General features: G+C 41.6%; 1 protein-coding gene across 3 annotated transcripts in view; it reads right to left on the bottom strand.

The window, feature by feature from the left end:
- Positions 1-21,708, bottom strand: part of mocs1 (molybdenum cofactor synthesis 1) — a 30,426-nt gene continuing 8,718 nt past the window's right edge. The window contains exons 4-11 of one of the 3 annotated variants that reach the window (XM_069661375.1): positions 16,045-16,209; positions 12,964-13,025; positions 12,689-12,800; positions 8,633-8,745; positions 6,531-6,641; positions 3,711-3,831; positions 3,557-3,619; positions 1,826-1,905 (exon numbers count right to left, since the gene is read on the bottom strand). In XM_069661375.1, the coding sequence (XP_069517476.1) occupies positions 3,564-3,619; positions 3,711-3,831; positions 6,531-6,641; positions 8,633-8,745; positions 12,689-12,800; positions 12,964-13,025; positions 16,045-16,209 (740 nt within the window). In that variant the 3' untranslated portion in view covers positions 1,826-1,905; positions 3,557-3,563. Of the gene's footprint in view, positions 1,909-3,556; positions 3,620-3,710; positions 3,832-6,530; positions 6,642-8,632; positions 8,746-12,688; positions 12,801-12,963; positions 13,026-16,044; positions 16,210-21,708 lie in introns of those variants that run through there. The other 2 variants (XM_069661373.1, XM_069661374.1) reach the window with 2 other exon arrangements.

Genomic DNA, 21,708 nt, shown 5'->3' with positions numbered 1-21,708 from the left:
TATAATTTTTACATCTTTATTCTCATTTTCATTGAATAACATATACATAGTGTGAATATGGTGTGTTTTTGTGGGGATCTGTACCAAAAGAAGATATTCGATACTTGATGTATGATGTGTTGGCCAGAACATCTCTGCGGCATGATATTTAAATTAAAACGGTACTTTGACACACATTTTACCTCCCCCTGGGGATCAATAAAGGATTATCTTATCTGATTTATCTGTTTACAAATATCCAATGTTTCCTCGGTAGAGGGAAAATCACAAAAACTAAAAATAAATCTCACTAACTGCTCAACTTGGAGGTGAACTCTGAAAGCACACAAAGCAGGTAAGAAGAGGTATTTTAAAGATATGACTTCTCTGATCTCATTACTCTGTTAGTGCCAGCTTTCAGGTCAAGACCTCCGGCTTCATTCTGACTTTAATTATCCTTAAAGTTTATTTGAGCTTATCAAAAAATAAACTATTAACATGTGAACAGCATAGAAGCCACTCTCAGTTTGCTAAATGAAATACTTGAGCGCCCTCTAGAGGGGAAAAAGAAACACTGCAGCCCCACGTCTCTTCTTAGCTCCTCACTTGTTACACTTTCTGTATAACAGGATATAAACTAATATGACACAGACATAAATCTAAATCTAGTTTACATTAACACTCTTAAGATAAAAATTATTCATATTAAGCAGGATAAGTGACTGATCACAAAATTAAACAAGAGAAGGTTTGCAGGATGATTGTAAAATGTTTGTTTCCTTTGTGGTGGCGAGCTTCAGTTTGTATAAAAATATGACACATTTAATGAAAAGTCTTTACGAAGATTACAAGTCCTTCATTCTCAGTTTTCTTAATGAGGATTCAATGGCGAGGGAGGAGGTGTAGGATGGCGATGAAAGTCTCTCTTCCCGCCTGTCTTACTGACCAGTTTTATATCCGTGATGATGATGTCGTGGCTCACTGCCTTGCACATGTCATAGACTGTCAGCGCTGCAACGGAAACAGCTGTCAGAGCCTCCATCTCAACTCCTGTCTTGCCTGTAGTGTGACATGTTGCTGTGATGACCGCAGCATCCCGCAGCTCATCCAGGTCAAAGGTGACAGAGGCGTGGTCTAAGGGCAGCGGGTGGCAGAGCGGGATGAGGGCCGAGGTCTGCTTGGAAGCCATGATGCCAGACAACTGCGCCACGGCCAAGGCGTCACCCTTAGCAAGCTGGTTGTCCCGAAGCAGCCGGAAGGCGGTGGGCCCCAAGATGACGGTGGCGCGGGCTGTGGCTGTTCGGCGTGTGGGAACTTTCCCCCCGACGTCCACCATGGCGGCTCGGCCCTGGGCGTCTGTGTGCGTCAGCTGTGCTTCAGTGGTTTCATCCAGGTGAGTGTTGGAGATATTTGTGCCTTCACTGGTGCTTTTATTGTGGCACAGTCTCACGTTGTGGTGTTTCACAATTATTTTGGCATTCATTAGTAGTGTGCAAAAAATATGTGTTCCTGGGGTCCTGATTAAGTGGTTCCTCAGAGCATTAGGACCCCTGGCTTGTGCGTACCTGAGAGGGTCTTTAATGCAACTCCTGGTTTTTGTGCACAAAGTCAAATTTGCAGTCTGACCAAACTCAGAGCAGTGAAGGGGTGTTACACTGTGGAGGTTGTTCCTCGCATTAGGTGTCTCTTTGTTGACGTGTGATCTAGCATGGACACCCCCACTCACTAAGGTTCCAGGAGAGCAAACACGTGCTGCTTGTATTGAAGCAGCGCAGTCTGGAAGGCACAAAAAACTCTCTTCTCTCTTCAGGACTCTCCTGCTGCCTGAATGGCACATGGTAAACGTGTCGTTTGTTGGCTGGGAAACAATGGGGAAAGCTCTCTGGCTGTCTGGTGACTTGGGCAGAGACGTTCGGGATCTGGTACCTGCTGGGAAAGGGAGCACGAGTCAGGGACACTGTCTAACAAAAAAAAAAAACATTCATTATTCACATAAAGATGCATTATTCAAAAATAAAGGGGTATTTTTTTTGCCCTAATCACATATTTCAGGGTCTAGATAGAAGCTTTGGAATTGCTCCAGTAGATTGATCAGCCATGAAGCCAGCAGACACATACACACAGGAGAATGAGGAGACACTCAAGGAGTATTACACATATAAGTATCTAGAAAAAAGGACCTGTCTATGAAGGTTGTTAAAGTCTGCTCAATGATTGCTCCCTTTGGAAGACACGTGTGGACCAGAAAGCCACAAGGATTAAAGGTAAATCGGCCCATATGCTGAATTCTCTTTAATGGGTGGCGCCATCTTGCCCCTAAACAGATACTCCAACTCTTTTATACCTTCTGCTATCAGGCTGTTAAATGCCAACAGCGGTAATTGATTGGAAGTGTGTTCATCAGTCAGATAGTGTTTCCACGAGAGGAGTGCTCTGCGGTTAGTTTCTCTAGATGCAGGAAATCAAACCTGACTTACGGCAAGCTCTGTCATGGATCCGGTGTTTAATATTGGCTGGAGAATATAAAGTGGCGCACTATGGCCATGAAAGATGACAAGACTAGAAATGAGCAATCCACGCTAATGTTTGCCACTAACATAAAACTTTACCGGGCCTCATGGTGCAGACGAGATAAAAGTTGTGATTGGTCGAAATGCCACGGAAACGTTACACTGAACTTTTGTTATTCACATGAATGAGCTGGTTGACAGTGAAATAGCAAGTTGACCACAACTATTACAAATAGTAAACTAGTGAGTCTGTACATCAGACAAGTCATCCACAGCATGATGTGTGCATGTAAAGCAACTGCGTTTGGAGTCCTAAATTCACAATGTTTTCGGACATCTTGACCCACCACATCTAACTGGAACGGCAAAAGATTTGACGCTGGACACACAGCGTGCTTTGTTGTGGAGTCATGGTCTTTGCTGTGCTCTGATGTCTGTGTTACAGTACTAAGCAACAAGCTTATGAGCCATCTTCTGGTAAGAGGGGAATCCAAGCTTTTAACTCAGAATTGGTCTCCTCTTCCTTCCAGTAGCCATTTCTAAAACGTCCCCCACTTCAGCATCATGCTGGATAACGAGCTCACCCAGAGGTCCGGCTTGAGGGTACGTCACAGTACGTCGCCTATAAGGTAACGTTGTGTTCAGTATATTTTTAAAACCCTACCATAAATGACCTAATAAGCCAAAGTTTCAAATACCTAATGCTATATTCCCAAGCCTAACCTCATCAGACGTAGCGTGATCTTAGCCAATCTTAGCGTGTTAGAGGACAAACAAGCACTTTTAGTGGATGCACTTTGATCGGGGCATTTCCCCTGAAAGATTACACAGCAGCCATTACAGCCCGTCTGTATTTTGCTGGAGCAATCCCAAAACTATTTGTACTTATTATATATGTAAATATAGGGCTAAATATAAGTTTAGAAATACAGGAAGATATATATTTTTAATCATTATAAGGCTATACATAAACACATATTGAATCTGTATATTTCAGTATGAAAAGCTGTGGATATGATGCTACAGTCCATGATGGAATACACTGAGTGTGAGCGATTTGTACGTACAGCCATGTCACCCACCAATGAGGATCATGGGCCGGTTCTTCATCTGGGAAATACTGAACATTCCTGAAGACACAAACAGGAAGATATCACATTATAGCAGAGTTATTGATCTGCGAGTTTACCCCTACCCCAGCATGACGGCACACAAGTCTACCTGCATGTTGTTTCTTCTTCCTGCCCACGGCTGCTCCAATGATTTGCAGAAGCTCTTCATCTGACGATCCAGAGCGCAAGACATCTCTCAGGGACACCTCCGAGTTCCCAAACAAACACACCTGAGAGAAGACACACAGGAAGGAGTGTAGGAACGACATTAAAGAGAAAAAAGAAGGATTGCTCCAAACCATGACATTATTTAATGCTGAAAGAGCACACAGGTAACAGGGAAACATACAGAGACAGCTGGGGAAAGCCACTGTGTGCAGAGATCCGAGGTATGAGGAACACACCTGCACCTCTGCACGCAGCTGCTCGCCCCGCCCCCTCTTTCTGTCTGTCTCTCTGTCTGCTTTGTGTTTAATTAAGTCACTAAAGTTAAACAGTTTCTCTCGCAATTCAGTTCTCACAGCAATGAGTGTGCACGAGGGATGTTGTTAATGACATAGCGTCTCAAAGCGATGGATCGTTACCAAATGACGTCGGCACCTTTACAAGCTTTGAACAGATTTAGGTTTATTTATCTAAGAGTAATTTTGTTTTTTTTGTGTCTTTTTTTGTAGGACAGCTGACGAGAAACAGGAAATGTGGGGACGAGAGAGTGGAGGATGCCATGCACCAAATGGTCGGCATTGAGTCGCCAAATGATGTACGTCTGCTCTACCGACTGAGCTAAACCAGAGGTGTATTTTAAAAGGAAGGACCGCTGATCAATCAATGAATTTACAGTAGGGATGAACCAGAGGACGTCTTTGTCTGTGTGTTTCTCTGCAGAACATGTGTATGTTGACCCTCCTTGCGACAAGTTGGCTATGGTAGGGAGAGCGAGAACATTGTCCACTTATTGATTGATCTCAGCCAGGTAACGTTGTGTCAGGTGTTTCCATCATGTTTTCAAAGCTGGCGTTTACGGTTATATGATCAGTGACGTATGAGGTCAGGGGATAGTCTGTGAGTGTGATTAATCTGGGTACATTTTGTTGATGTGTCCTTTTTCTGTAATTAATTAACTGAAATTCAGTCAGGACCATTTTGTCAAAATAATCTTTATTTACTTTGTACAAGTTCTATTTGGCGGTATGGTTCTGTTCTGGGACAGAAGAGCACACCTTCCTGCCCTTCATGAGCCATCATGAACAGCTATAGCAGGGAGCGCAGCGGCAAAGACCCCGAACAGAACAGCATGAATGACAATGATTCATTTCGGACAGAGCATGATAGGAGGAGCTGGGGTGGAGGTGGGTTGTAAATCAGCCAGCAGAGGAAGCAGCAAAGGAAGCTGAGCTAGAGCTGTTCACATAGAGCGCTCTGAATGTCATTTTTCAATAGAAGGCATCGGGGAGGTCAGCTGAGCCATCAGCCGATTGAGGATTGGCTTGGCTCGCTGTTGACAGCTGATATGAGAGCTTGACGTCGTGGCCTGCCTGAACTAACGCTATGCTTGATATAACGTTTTATTCTGACAGCCTTACAACAGACATTAAAATTACTGTAAACTGTTATTAAAGCCGATCAATTCAATGCAGAGTCCATTTTAATAGCCAGGCGCAGCTTTGACAAATAAACAACATGCTTAATTAGAAGCCTTATAAATAATAATTTGTCTTGCAGTGAACCACTTTTTTTTGTACTGTCACGCACACTTCATAGATAACTATAATTTCCGTCTCTCAGGCAAAAATGTTAATGCTTAAAAATATAATCTCAAAGATTTTCATGTAAATGTCTGTTAAGTCATTAACAAGTGTTTTTGGAAACCTTCGACATTGAATCTTTAAAGATTCAATGTCGAAGATTTCCTTTTCGTTCTCTTTGGCAGCACCTAATGTCAATAAACAGTAACTGCAGAAAAACACTTCCACGGTTGGCTCCGGTTGTAACTCTTGATTTTCCTGGCTGACGGTCGCTTTCCTTTTCAGACTGTTTGCTTCATCTGAGCGTCGAGTTTGTTTCTTCTTCTTTGGATTTTCACTTCTTGTTGAAGTTGTATCTGTAGTCATCCATCTTTTCTTTGTTTGTTCAGCCATAGTAGATTACTGTTTACTCGCAACACTTGCAGAGAGCGGAAAAGCAGCCGCTTAGCTCCGCCTACCCTCTCTGACAGACCAATCACTGCTGGCTGATGGAAAACGCGTCACTAACTGAGCGCTGCTGGTGATTTTTTCCGTGAAAGTCACGCCAGACAGCCAGTCTGTACTACTGCAAATGCAAAGGCTTTCATCAGTGGGCCATAGGCTCAATCACTATTGTGTTACCCTTTTGGCGATAGACAGAGACTTAACAGACATTTACATGAAAATCTTTGAGATTATATTTTTAAGCATTAAAATTTTTGCCTGAGAGACGGAAACAAAAAACGTATGTTATCAGAGTTATAGTTATCTATAAAGTGTGCGTGAAAGTACAAAAAAAAGTGGTTCACTGCACAGACAAAAACAAACAAGACAAATTATTATTTATAGTTTAACCAAATGCGTTAAACAACAAACAAGACTTAAACTGATATACTTAGACAACTTCAAAGGCCTATTTTAATAGATATGTTACTTTAATTTTGTTTAATAGCGACAATTTTTACTGGCTTAACTTGACAATTTTATATTTTATACCATCTTTGCTTTGCAAAAGTGTCTCGTATAGACGCCTGTCTCAAATAAAGTCAGGTTGAATTGACAGACTAAAGCAAAAAAAATGCCTGTGTTTTACTGTATGTGGTTTAAACAGTGATATAAGAAAGAACCTCCACCCATGTCGGTGCACAATAGCAGAGCTTATTAACACCTCCTTGAAGCCTACCAAAAAATGACTGTAGCTTTACCTTGAGGCTGCCGTCTGCTGTGATGCGTAGGCGGTTGCAGGAACCACAGAAATGGTCCGACATGGAGGTGATGAAGCCGACCTGACCTTTGAAGCCTGGAACCTTAAATGTCTGTTTCAATACAGAGAAGAGTGTTAAGAAATTACCTCTGTGAAAGGCTTCAAGCACTGTTAACACTGTTAACAGATGGGACATGAGTCAAACTATAAAATCAAAATACACGTCAAATACATTTGTCTCAAACATGGTTTCTGTCATTATAGTTAGTTCTTATCATGCTGATTTATGTCCAAGCATTTTTCTCACAAGTTTACTTTTAATTAGTTATTTGATGCTGTAAAAAGGGGGCGTGGCCTCATGATTGACAGCTCTGTTGACAAATCGGGATCTTGCAGCGTTCTGTTCCCGAGTAGCAGAGTAGAGGAGGAACGGCGAGAGGAGACGTAGCTGACAATCACAAGAAGCTGCTCTGATGTTAAATATGCAGACGTGCTGGATCTTTGAGGTATGTGTTTTTTGTTTAGTGGAAGGGGTGGGACATCTTTAATGCGGCTTCACCAGCCGATCTCTACTTCGCTGTCTCCGGCTCTAAATAATGTCACAAGCGCAAGAAGGCCGCGCGGGGGTATTTTGGCTTCGATAAGTACAACGAGAGGTAGTGGAGCCTAGGGCTGCAACAACTAATCGATTAAATCGATTAAAGTTGATGATTAAAACAGTTGGCAACGAATTTTATCATCGATTAGTTGGGTCTTTGTTATCATGCCGGCATGCGCTGTGAAAACGTCACTGGGGGCAGCCAGCCAATGCCGCGGCTTGTGTAGCTCACGTGATGAATTACATGGAGGTACTCCTCCTCAGTTTGTTGTGCAGTCCTGATATGTCCGCCTCCGGTAGATAAGTGTCCGTTTACATGGACAAACACTCGAATGAGGTTTTTAATGTTGATTTAAAAACAAACATAACGGACTAAAACTCCGTATATTTTCTCTCCTCTCCGTTTTGTGATGGGCCCGTAGCCGGGCCGCTGATAAAGCAGCGGAGGACAGTATACCGTGCTAGTAAAGCTGTTGATAAGCTAACGCCACTGGTAAAGCTAATTTAACGCTAATGCTTGATAAAGCTAATGGCCGGCTTCATTAAACAGTCACAACATGGAGAGAAAACTGACGGAAAGTATTTCTGTCACATTGTTTTTAAATTAACTTGTAATCGTGTGTTTGTCCGTCAGAACGGACACTAATCTGTCGCTAATTAGCAGAAATTTGGTCGGACAGACACTGGAGTGAAACATGACACTATGGAGTTTTTCAATATTTCATGCCATTAGTCAGAGACAGCCTAAAGTGAATCTTTTATTTATTCACAACAGAAACTTGAGCAGTGTCTGATTAAATATAGTTTGGTTAGTTACATTTCCCTGTTATACTCTGGCTGCATCCCCTTTTTTTTATTGTAGTGGCCTCGTCTGAAGTTTCCTTTTTCATGTGAAATTATTAAGTAAATCAAAAAGAGATGTATTAACATTGCATTGTACAAGAAAACAAGATATAACATTTTTGTGTTTTCAATATAATGCTAATTATAAAATTGAGCTTTTTTTCTTTTTATCCGATTAATAATCGATTAATCGTAGAAATAATCGACAGATTAATCGATTATCAAAATAGTTGTTAGTTGCAGCCCTAGTGGAGACGGATCGACTATCTTTTTATTCAGTCTTTGATTCAAACCAATGACCATGTGCTTGATTTGACTCTCACACCAGACATTTCATTTGTCATGAATAAGATTTTTAAAATTTGTAAATGTCTATATGTTCTGTTGGCTAACCAGTTTTTAAACTAATCATTACATCCCCTCAAATGTGTGTCTGCTAATGAGATACCACATTGTGTTCTGAAAAATTAAGTCTCAATTTCTTGTGCCAGATGGAGGTAAAATTTCTTAATCAAATTAAATACATGCTAGTCTTATCAAGATCATGAAGTGCTGTCATAGATCCTCATTTATTATCTAGGAAAATGCTAAAAGAAAAGATGTGTTCTCGCACACTTTGCAGCACATGAATACTTGACTAATGTACAGTTGGAGACTCTGACCTTGGCGGTGTCTGTGGGTCCAGTTTGAAGCCTTTCTAGGTGGGGCCACTGCTGCCTGATGTGGTCCAGCATCTCCTGATAACTCACCATCTTCTTAAAGTTCCACTTGTTGCCTGCAGAGACGAAGAGGAAGCATGGGTCTGTGACAAATGGTGCTGCTGTCTGTATTTCTGTTATGTAAATTCATTTAAAGATAGCTGACAACATTCAAAATGTGTGCCCACTTTAAAAAATGTAATGAAAATGCAGCTTAATGCAATATATGTGAGGTGTAGTTGTGTTTAAAGGAACAGTTCACCCCTGCAAAAAGCCACTGTCAGTCAAAGCTGGTGTTCTCTGTAATCGATAGAAGCAATAATATTTGAAATTGGCGCCATAGCTGTGGAGACAGTTGTACAAACAGCTCATGGTGTCGCACCCCTCCCTCTGAAAGGAACGCCCCAGCGAGAGATGCTTGAGTGAAATACTACTGTTTTTGCTGCAGGCATCGGCTGAGAGCGGGACAGAATCTGATATAGGACGAGAATATACCTTTGGTCGTCTAAAAATCTTCAGGTCTGCAGTCTACATTTCAAACCTGATGATTTTGAACGAGACATGACATCGGAGGCGGGCGTTCTAGATTGAGGAAGTGTAGTTTAGCGAGCTCCCTGGCCTCCCGCAGATGACGCGTTTTACATAGTCTGGCGGAGGTTTTCCAGGGCCCATTGGAGAAGCAGATATCGTCCTGCAAAGGCACAGAGCCAACTTGCACATTTTCAACCATCATGGCATCAGCTCCCCCAACAGCATGATAGGACTGAAAATCGGCAAACAAGCAGCTGTGGCAATTAAGCGCAGCATTTTTTCTTCAGTTCATCGCCAAACTAAACTCCTGTACAGGCCAACATGAGTCTTATGTTTACTTTTGAGACACCCTTTTTAAAGCCTTTCTTTAAACTCCTTTTTTTGTGTGTGTTTGTGTTGGTTTTGGCGCCCCCTATGGACAAAGCTGCACCTTTTATTTCTTTGCTTATTTTGTCCTGTACATGCGTGAGTGGTGGTTTTAACAGAAATCTCATCCTGCTTTCTTCTCATTTGTGTCACTTACTTTAAATCTTTGCCCGGAAAATGTCAACAAAGGCAACATGCAGGTAATCACTTCCTCTGACACCTACCCCCTCCAGCAGTTTCAGGCATTAAAAATAACTTTATAGAAATAATGAATCTTGTCGCTGATGGTCTGGTTTGCTTTTGTAGCTCTTACAGAGTCATCAGAATTAATTTCAGTCTGTTTCATAACCAGTTAAAAACTCCTCACAGGAGCTTTAAGATCTGTCATTAAAAAACAACAGATTCTGATGTGGTAAGCGCTTGCGTCCTTCTCGTATTCAGTTAAAAATCCGTCACAGGGTGAGTAGTGACTTCATGGCATATATAACAGGCTGAGGTTAAGCCTAGCACTTGTCTGAAGCACTTACCAAAAAACTCAATGAGATCCCAAAAAATAAGTTTAACCTTTTATAGAAAGATGATCAACTCATGATAACGTGAACAAACTCATAATCAAAGTAATCACAGTGATCAAAGAAAAGAGCGGTCAACAAAGAACACCCTCTTCATCTGAACACAAAAGGTGAACAGGCGATCATATCAGTTTAACATCCACACACACGTGACCTGCCATCTCCTCGCTTAATATGGCCACACAATATTATATCATAAACAAAAACCAACATCGCCAAAAATATAAACAATCACACACCTTTACCTTAAAATTACGTCTTTCGCCCAGGGCTGCTGACAATACCGTGAACTCAGTGGACGGCAGCATAGAAAAACTGTCTGTGTATCATGACCCAGCTAAAAATGTAAAGTTTACAATTCAATTCACTGTAGTTAATAACTCAGGACACAGTTACCATTGGTTTTATAAACTTCATACTTGGCGGTTTTAGGGCTGTCAATTGATTTTAATATTTAATAGCGATTAATAGCATGGTTGTCCACAGTTAACTCGCGATTAATCGCAAATTAATCGCACATTTTTTACCTGTTGTAAATGTTCCTTGAAGAGATATTTTTCAAGTTTTTAATCCTCTTATCAACATGGGAATGGACAAATATGCTTCCTTTATATTTATTATTATTGCAACATTCCAAAACAATGACAAATACTGTCCAGAATATTCACCAGAAAAACCTTAAAGGTACTGCATGCTCAAAAAATATAATATTATAAATCATAACATGGCAAACTGAAGCATAACAAGCAACAGGCGGGCATATTGAGTAAGTAATAAGTCATTGAGTCTGCAGTCGGAGATACAAATAACATCATTTTAGTCAAAGTTTAATCACTGAAAGACATTTGTCACAACCTGGGGCTCTCTCTCTGCATCAGCTGTGTGCTTGGCCAGCAAGTGGTATTAGGACTTGACGTACTCCGGTGGTAACTCCGTTCACATCGACAGTAAATACAAATAACTTTTGTCTTGTCCAGAGAACCATCAAGCAGGGCTTTGAGGCTGAACTTGCAATTTAAAAGATCCTTTTCTTTATTAATTTCTTCTCAAGGAGGTTTGTTTCTGCAAGCTCTCCACAACATTACCGCTGCATCACTCCCTGATTTCTCAAACTACGGGGCGGGCGGAGGATCATAATAATAGATCGCACGTGCGTTAATCGAGCAAGGGGGAGAGAGGGAGAGATCGCACCCAAATGACGTCTGTAACATGATGTTATCTTTTTTATTTTTACTGACATATAAACTTATGGCCCTCGGAGACTTATGACTACGTTTTTATTTCATAGGAAATAAAGCAGGAACCACAAAAAGGAGCCTGTCAGCGACTTTAAAGTAAAAAAAATAAAAATAAATAACAACAACAACAGCCCGAGAAACACAAAATAAAAACATTGTGTACAAACGAGGGGAGTATGAATTCCAGATCAGGCTTTTACTTTGAAAAAGCACACAGGAAGTGTTGACCTACTTAACTCCCCATGCCTGTGACTTTTACTACAGGAAGAGATGTTAATGTTGCTGTCAGAGATCAACAGGACTCATCACAATTCATTTTCACTGTGTATTTTGGCCGAGAACCACACGCGGCTCGCGGTAAAAATAGGCAAGCCTCCAATTCTCTACATTTTAGGCACGTGAATCACGCGTGTCAAACCAGCACTGTGAATGTCATGTTTCCCGTCACGCACACACCACGCTTCCAGTGTTGCCCACAAAAGCGCGCATTGACCTGATGCGGTCAGATACATGAGGTTTTGATCTAGTCTAGTTGTTTATTTATTTATTTTTAAACATTTTATTGTAATCTATGTATTTATTTTTGTGATATTTCATTTCTACTATTATTGTCATTGTAATTATTATTTCCGTTATGTTGCACAGTCAATTATCTGTGTTTGTGTTGGATGTTTGGATGCGCTGAATAGCTGTCTGGGGTGGGGTGTATTGTGCACAGTTTTGTGTAATGTAATGTTTAATGTTTAAACTCAATAAAAAGTAGTAAAAAGAAAAAGAAACAGATGAAGGTGTGTGTGGAGAAAGAACCCATGAGAAGCAAGATGATCAGATTAAAGTAGTTTGTGAACAAACACTACGATATTGTTTAGAATGAAGCACAATTCTAAACAGTAAATAGGGTATATCCTTCTTTAAATAGAGTAATGTTTTGTATAAAATATCACTATCATACCCCCACCCACCAGTAATCGCATGTCATACTGACAATGTCATCACACATCGCAGATTTGCTTCATATCGCGGAGGCCTCGTGTGTAGTATCACATCAGTAATGATTCTGCAAGCAAAACTCGATCAAGCACATTTTCTACAGAGGACGAGGGGAGGAGAAGGGACATAAAAACAACTCTAAGTATAGCAATTTAAAACTAAGCAATAAGCAAATATTTTGGTTTTACCATTTCTCCACACTGCACACACGTTTAAACATCTAAGCAATTAAATAATAATAATATGAAAATAGGCCACTGATAGAATCTCACTCTACACATACCTGTGTAATAAGACACTGCTGAGTGAGCTCACACACTCACCATCAAAGGGCATGTATTCAATGAAGCGCACATCCAGAGGCTTCTTCTCCGTCAGCGCCACAAAATCCAGCAGCTCATCCTCGTTCAGGCCTCTCATGACCACGCAGTTCACCTGCAGAGGAGAGCACACGACAAAAGGCCACTGATGACTGAGCTGTACGTCCATCTCCTCAGAGGCCTGCTCCGTCGTAACAATGCCAAGTTCAAAAATAAAGACAAGACACAATTAAGTCAGGCAAACATTTCTGGGTAAAAGTTTAAGAAGATAAAACTACCTTGACAGGGTCGTAGCCCATTTCGATGGCTTTATCAATGCCCTCCATGACCTTGTGGAATCCTGGAAAGAAATATATTAAACTGAGAATGACAATCTATAATAATGTGATATATTTGACTTCTGTGCATGGCTTAAGCTTTAGGGCCTTTCTCTGATAACTGACTTTCAGCATGACTTATCCACAGATTTGCGAGTAGCCCCTGATATGTAAACAGCTAAACGTAATCCCTCATTAGCAGCCAGTGCCAAGGTCAGAACCCTTGTTGGTTTTCATCTGTACAAAACTCACAAATCAAGACACAGACGTGAAGCTTATTTTAAATCAACTGGAATTCTCATTGCAATTAAATGCAACATGTGTTGTACTTAATATCCTTAATAAGCTTATCGGAAGCTTAGAGACAAGATTCCTCAGGCCACACCGACAGACCTCATGCCTGCTTAACATGGACAAAAACATTTTGTGAAGCGCTGCTTCAGACAACACTTTTTTTCCCCCTGTGCCAGTACCACCATGTCTCCTTTTTCTCTCCTGTAGTTACGATCTCACTGCGTCCATCTGTGTCTACCTTCCATATGCCATCCACCCAGAGCTCTGCCCTGCTGTCACCTCCACTCTGCATGTGTGTAGAGCTTAAAGGATACACCCCAAACCTTCTCTCTATTTTAACATCCTTGGTTCCTTTCATGCCTCCTCTCCAGGTGTATTTGACCCTCCCACCAGATGAGTCGAAGGAAAAGGTGTTTGTGGCACAGTTACATCATCTGAGATCTACTTCCAGGTCACAGGAAGGAGTGCTGAGGAGACAGGAGGCGAGAAGGCCCAATCCCAGTCTCCACCTTAAAGCCTAAAGACTAAACCCTCACAGAATAACCGGATGTCAGGCGATCAGTGGGTGACTGTCCCTGAGGCCTCTAAATGGTATAAAGTGAGGAATGGGACACAATGGCATGACATCAAGTTATTTTTACTTATTGAATGCCAATCTCAGAACCCATCAGCTATGGTTTGACGTCAATATGGTCTCTGGGACTTTAGCCAGCAGTCAGCGACTTCCAGCCAAGACTTACTTTTCCGTGCGCTGCATTGTTTACAGTCCAGTTAGCAAGTTAAGAAGCAACCGTGTGTCCAGATCAAAGTGAAGTGAAATTCTCCCCTCCAGATGTGTCTGCAAAATAAACGCCGTCATTTCTTGGTTCATTCCATGCCCCGGAGGAGCGCCCGTTCATCTGTTTGTGGTGAGCACAGAGGCTGCACTCGGGCTTACTTCAGCGGTGTGAACTCGAAAAAAAAGAAACAGATTTTCTTGTGATGGATTTTAATTAACAGCTCTGAAAGCTCCCGTGAGGAACTTTGCTGTACCTCTTATCTCTTTGCTGATTTTGTCCTGTACGTGCTTTAGTGGTGGTTTTTAACAAAAAATCTCACCCTGCTTTCTTTAACAGTCACATGTATCACTCACTTTATATTTTGGCCCTGGAAAATGTAAACAAAGGCAGCGTGCAGTTAAGCGTTTCCTCTGACACATACCCCCCCGCCAGCAGTTTCAGGCATTAGAGTCGCTTGTCGGTCTGGTCTGCTATTGTAGCTCATACAGAGACATCAGAATTAATTTCAGTCTGTTTCATAACCATCGAAAAACTCCTCACAGGAGCTTTAAGTTTGCTGAAATAACAACATCATGATGCAGATTAGTAAAAGTCAAAATGAGGCTTTGTCAGGTCTGTCCTCAAGAGGAGAAGAAAACTACTAAGTTTGTTGAAAAGAGGTCGGATTGATCTGATGCATTCGAGGACGTCAGGAAATCTAAACGCTGAACTTGTATGCAGATGTCTGTTTATAGAGATTCATTTTATAAGATTTTCATTTAAATAAAAGTCTCTATCTATCGCCAAAAGGGTAACACAATGGTGATTGAGCCTCTGGCCCACTGATGAAAGCCTTTGCATTTGCAGTATTACAGACTGGCTGTCTGTGGCGACTTTTTACAGATAAAATCACAAGCGGCGCCCAGTTAGTGACACGTTTTCCATCAGCCAGCAGTGGTTGGTCTGCCAGAGAGGGTAGGCGGAGCTAAGCGGCTGCTTTTCTGGTCTCTGCCATTGATGCGAATAAACAGTAATCTACAAAAAGATCGATGACTACAGATACAACTTCAAAACTAGGTAAAAATCCAAAGAAAAAGAAACAAACTCGACGCTCAGATGAAGGCAAATGAAGGTCTGAAAAGGAACGCGACCGTCAGCCAGGAAAATCAAGAGTTACAACCAGAGCCAACCGTGGACGTCTGGTTAAATTGGGAAGTGTTATTCCGCAATAATTCCGTTTATCGTCATGAGGTGCCGCCAAAGAGAACTTAAATCATCGAGGTTATATATTTAATAAGAAGCTACATCGTTGTCAGCTGACTGCAGATGGGAGCCGGGATGTTCTGCTCTCCCAGTGGACTGTTTTTCCTGCATTCGCTGAAGCCTGCTGATACATGATTGGTTGATACTATTTGGAAACCAGAACACTCTCCGTAGTATATCTGGTTGCACGCCTACTGATACAAACATTTGTTTACATTTAGTGGCGGGCTGGACAATAGCATTCTCACGTTATCATTTTCACTATGAACTCTGGGTAAGTCACACAGAAAGGTGTGCAGATATGGGTCTATGGCAATATGGCGTTAAAAAGTCTGCATCAGAGCCTCACGTGTGAGAGATTGGGATTGGGTAATATAAGAAAAGCTGTTTCTTCAATCTGTGCTTGAACCAGAAGTAATTTTGGTCCGGCATCTTGCAGGCCATCCCAAAACTCTTTGATAAATAAGGGTTCCAGGGTTCAGTAGATGCCACAATGTAGATGATATTTAAGAGACTCCAGATTCACCAATAGCATTTATTTAGGCTGTCTGGTTTTAGACAGATTGGACTGTAACAGTAGAACATAACAAAGGCACAACATGATCCACGCAAGTTTGTAAACACAGATGAGGTGCCGATGTGTACTTAACATGCATACAATGGTCCTTCATACATACATGATATGGACACATTAGAGGAGCCTCAGTGAACCCCCAGTTTTCTGTACCTTTCCGCCTTACGATGAACTCAAATTTAGCAGGAACCAGCGAATCCAGGCTGATGTTGATGAGGTCGAGTCCAGCATTCTTCAGCTTAGGCAGAAGCTTGGCCAAGTTCATGCCGTTGGTCGTGACTGCGATGGTTTTCAGGCCCTCCAACTTCCTCAGTTCTGCTGTAGAGGGAGAGGAGAAATGGGGAAGAGGGAGAAAGGAGGGAGAGATATTTACAACTGTATTTCAGATATGACCCCTTTTGACTGAAGGTTAAAAGTAGTAATATGAAAATGGTCGACCTATCTGACCTGATGCTTGATCATGATCCTGTTTTATAACGATCTGGACGACTTTTAGAGATCTCCACCTCTTTAGTCTTCCACTTCAGAAGATCTTAGTGCTGTCCCACTGTCAAATCACCAAGTACGTGAGCGCTCTGATGCAGACTTTTCAACGCCAAATTACAGACTTTCCCTGAGTCCGCAAATTTGCAGACTCCACTCAGACTTTCCTATGGGACTTACCCAGAGTTCATAGCGTACTTGATGACGTATACAAACGGGATTGTCCAGCCCCCCATTAAATGTAAACAAATGTTCATACATTGAATTAGTATACAATAAAGTTTGACCAAAATAATAATAAATGTAAACAATGCGAGCATGGACAGTAATGGGAACTGCGCGGTTATATGTTTATCTGTAAGTGACAACAATTAAATATTCGCAAATGACTAACATTAATGCTTTTCTGACTTTTGATAGTTTGTTAAATAAAGCTTATCTTATCTTAAAATATGTAAACACTGTAAGACACACACATACATGCTGCAGGTCGGCTTTCTTACTTATTAGATTTAAAGGCCCATCTGGTTTCCAGGCAGCATGTAATGCCATGATAGTGTGTCCCTTTCCTCATTTATATGCGGTTCTCAAACCCTCACGGACTCGCACACTGCACGCCTGACGCAATTAAAGTCCGTGAGTGTTCAGTGCTTAGGCTTTAGGGTGGAGATTGGGATTGGGCCAGTGATTTAACAGAATGTATTTAAATGGATATTTTAGAGATTTTAACTATAACCTTTGGATGGCTAGATAGACGTACTTAATTTGTCCCAAACTGGGAAACAATATTAAAGTAACAGGTTATTCAGACATTGCACAGGAACAATAAAAACACAGTATGAAACTGAAGTGAGAAATATATCCCGTCAAAGAAAAAATAAATCAGCAGTAACAGGAATATATATCTTTTAAATATACAGAACTTAGAGCAGTGGTTCCCAACCTGGGGTCTGCCGAAGGTCGCTGGGGGTGCATGAGGCTTTGTCTGCCCAGAGATTGTTAAGATTAGATTTGCACATGTTAAATAACATCGTCAAAAAAACACTTACTGGATTATCAAAAGTCTGTTCAACTATTAAAAAAATATAACATACACATATGTATGCACCGAGATATATTTTTGACAGACATTCATACATGCATGATGAAATTCTAAACTAACAATAACTTTGATAAAATAAAACAACAAAGAACTATCGGCTGATTGCTGTTCATTTCTGCCAATAAAGATTTGGAATGAATCACTTTACTGTTTTGGTGCACGTGTGTGCGGGCTCGGGGGGCTCAGCCTTTCTTTGATACAAGCAGGGGGGGCTCCAAGGAAAATAGGTTGGGAACCACTGACTTAAAGTATACACATGATAAAATATACCATAATACACCATAATAAATCTAAAAATCTGTAAAATATCGATAGTATAAACACTACAAAAAATACAAGAATATGGGACAGATGTGAATAAACAGAGAACTGTAAAATATCTATATTATAGACTATATAGAAATGTTCTAGCATGAGCTATACATATTACTAAATGTAAAACTAAAGCATTGAGGTAGATAGAGGTTTTTTTGGAGGACATGTAAAAATAAATGTATGATGAGAAAATTTTAAACTTGCTATTAGTGACTACAAAGCTTCTAAAGAACTTAAAAACTTAAAATGTACAAAACGATGATGCAACCAGATCCAGGGCCCGGATGTTCAAAGGTTATCAGATTGGAAGCCTGGGAAGCTAATAACCAGCCTATCCACTAACCGATCCAGTGGGTTGCTAGCTTCGGCGTGCTAGTCGTCAGCCTGGGAAGCTAATAACCAGCCTATCCACTAACCGATCCAGTGGGTTGCTAGCTTCGGCGTGCTAGTCGCCAGCCTGGGAAGCTAATAACCAGCCTATCCAGTAACCGATCCAGTGGGTTGCTAGCTTCGGCGTGCTAGTCGTCAGCCTGGGAGGCTAATAACCAGCCTAGCTAGCCGATCCAATGGGTTGCTATGTTAGACGCATGACTTGCCATCCTGGTCGAATGAATAGGCGGCTTCTCATTTACCACCGCTGGCGCTTGCTTATCAGATTAGTAGCTGGCTTCAGCCAAATATAGCCTCCTTTGGCCTCTCAATAGTCTTAATTTGGTCCTTTTCCCTGCGCCATAAGTAGAAAGTTGGGGATGACATGCACCAAATGATCAGCAGACCGGGAGTCGAACCTGTGATTAGTGCGCCGAGGACTTTGGCCTCTATACATGGAGCACCTGCTCTACCAACTGACCTAAACATGCGCCCATCAATTTGACACTTTGGACATTTTCAATATTTTGCTCTTGAAATGTTGAAGTGCTACCGTGACAAGTAGATGTGGGAGACTTTAGGGTGTGGAAAAAATAAAGGATTTTGTCCCCATAAAATACTTCACCAAATAGCGTCAAAATAAACATAAAATATTCAAATAAAAGCAACTGTCAGGATCTGTGGACAAATATGTAGTGTGATGTCCTATAAAGAGCACTGGTAGTCCAGATTTGCTAATCCTTAAATCTGAATCTGGATAAAGTTGATCCTATCCAGCTTTTCGAACAACCAGGATAGAAAAGATGGATTATATGATCCTGATAGAAGAAAGTGGATTTCCAAATCTGGACCTTTTTAACCGGGCCCTGGTGATAAAATCGGTGCATAAAATTAGAGACACAGAGAGACTATTTTCACCACATAAATAATCAATGAATGTGCTAGTGTTTGCTGCATGTAAGAAAAAAACCCCATCGTGATCAAATTGTGGAAAAAAAGTCACAAACAGTTTCATCCCTGAAACATAAACACCTACTCCACTAAAGTTCACCACAGCACAACAAACACAGTAGATCAAACGTCCAGCTGTAACCGTTTCCTTTTAATGCAACTTGTTCACTCTAGTAAACTCTAACCGGGGTCATCAGAGGTCACAGTGGTGGCCCGTCACATGACACTGTGATAAAGTCTTTATGGTCTCTTCCTAGAAAGACGTCACCTCTTGGTCACACCACATTAAGTTATTTTTTAAGGTTTCTTTTATAAGTGCTGTTTCACAATGTGATCCAAAGCTGCATCACAATCTACATTTGGGCTGTGAAATTTAAATTTATAACAGTACATCATCAGACTGAACACACACTGTGGTGTGACAATTCATTTCCCCCTTTACATGTGTGTCTTTATCTGGAGGCATGCATGGAAAATCAGCTCCTCTCCTCTCTTTCCTTTTCTCTCTTCGTGGCAGGCAGAAAAACTTGAGCCCAGTCAGTCGGGTTACAAAATGAATCATGTGATGGCCTTAAATAAAACGCTAACCCTTTCCTCTGAATGGTCTGTCACTTTGTAAACTTTGACAGACAATAAAGCTGGTTGTTTCTGATGAGGACATGTGGACAGCAATAATAATAATGGATAAAAATAGTGGAATATCAATTTTCATCAGCCATGTCAGCAGCTTAGTAGGACTTTATCTGAATAAGGAACGTAATATTTTTTGCATGTAGTCATTATAATAAACTTGTTGTTGTTGGACTCGAGTCTCATGGGGGGAAAAAAAGCGACATGGGTCACATCAGAGGGGGGCACCACGATGGAAGGTTAACATACCCAGGCTTTCTTTAAGTAAGCTGGCTCAACAAAGCCTGAAGCCCCAGTCATACCGCTTTCCCACCTAAAATTATTGTGTTGTTGTGGGTTTTTCAGACCCGGGAAGACCCACTTATAGATGCCGATTGTCTCTGTTCCCATTGCTAGTGGAGTACACTGCTTTCGTTTTTTTTCTGCTGCGTCACCGTCTGACGTCACAAACGTGCCGGAGACAGGGTTAGTAACCAGTGAAGATGTCACGGAGTTTAGGTCTTTGTTGTGTCTGTTACTCATTCAGTCTATTTATGAAACTCGGCACCGACAAATTTGGAACAATGTTTGAGCGCTGCTCGGACGGAGACGGGCGGAATTTGTAGCTGAGATGACGAGGAGTTGCAGAAGTTACCGACGGAGCATAGCATCGCACCGGAAAGAGGGCGGAGATTAGCATGTCGACACAGGTTTTGTGTTCCCATCATGCCGATCAGAGCAGAGGTGATAATTACCTGGGTCTACTGCAGAGTCACTTGACCTGGTTCTGAATACCGATTGTAACCTTTCCCATTAAGCAAAAAAGCTGAGTGTTCGCGGGTTTTTTGACCAGTGTGAAAGCAGCTTTAGAGATAACAGGTATCACAGAAGTGGTTATGGACTTTCTCTGTGAACTCAGGCTCTCTGATTCAGGCTCTGTGTGCGCTCACAGAAAAAGCATTTTACTTGTCAATGTGCGCCTCTTCTGCACAAAAAGGAGCAATCACCAGCTGTCTGCTTTAGACAGACTGTTTAAATAAGAATGAAAAATGCATGGAAGTAACTATTTGTCCGAATAGAATTCAAATTAATGTATTGATTGGATTTAATCTGTGATAAATACCTACATAGTAGGTCTTGTTTTGTTTGTAAATACAGTTTTGTCACAATACACGTGGTCAAAGGACTTCAGCTACTGGTGGGAAGAAACAGAGACTTTTCTAGATCTTCTGTTTTGTGCTTCACAGAGACGTGGCTGTGTGGAACGATACTGGACTCTGTGCTGCAGCTGGCAGGATTCCAGCTTTCCGGCAAAACAAAAGGTGGAGGAATCTCTGGTTGGTGTTTACATTCAACCGCAGGCCAACGTGCAGGAGGCACAGCGCACGCTCGCCGACCAGATCCTGTGTGTGGAGCGGACAAACACGGACTCCTTAGTTATCGTCCTCAGGGATTTTAACAAAGGTAACCTCAGCCATGAACTGCCAAAATACAGACAGTTTATTAAATGCCCGACCAGAGAGGAGAATGTTATGGATCACTGTTACACCACAGTGAGCAGCGCTTATCACGCTGTCCCCCGTGCTGCACTGGGACACTCTTACCACGTCTTGATCCATCTGATTCCTGTGTATAGCCAGAAATCAAAGCTCTGTAAACCTGTAGTGAGGACATTTAAAAAGTAGACCAGTGAAGCTGTGGAGGATCTACAGGCACGTTTAGACTGTACAGATTGGGACACTTTCAGGACTGCTACCAACAGCCTGTATGAGTATACAGAGGCTGTGACGTCATACATTAGCTTCTGCGAGGGCTGCCGTGTAACATCACGCACCATGGTGAGTTACAACAACGACAAGCCCTGGTTCACAGCCAAACTCACAGAGTTCTCACAGAACTACACCTTCGGCCGGGCGGTTACAGAAGCTAAGCGTCTGTACTCTGATAAACTACAGCAATATTGATTTTAATGCTTTAAAAGAAATAAT

This window comes from Semicossyphus pulcher, unplaced genomic scaffold (assembly GCF_022749685.1).
Source record: "Semicossyphus pulcher isolate SPU_LCO1_2020_fin unplaced genomic scaffold, fSemPul1.0.p SCAF_14, whole genome shotgun sequence".
Taxonomy (NCBI): Eukaryota; Metazoa; Chordata; class Actinopteri; order Labriformes; family Labridae; genus Semicossyphus; species Semicossyphus pulcher.
Note: the sequence above shows the minus strand (reverse complement) of the source record. Positions and strands in the feature narration are given on the sequence as shown.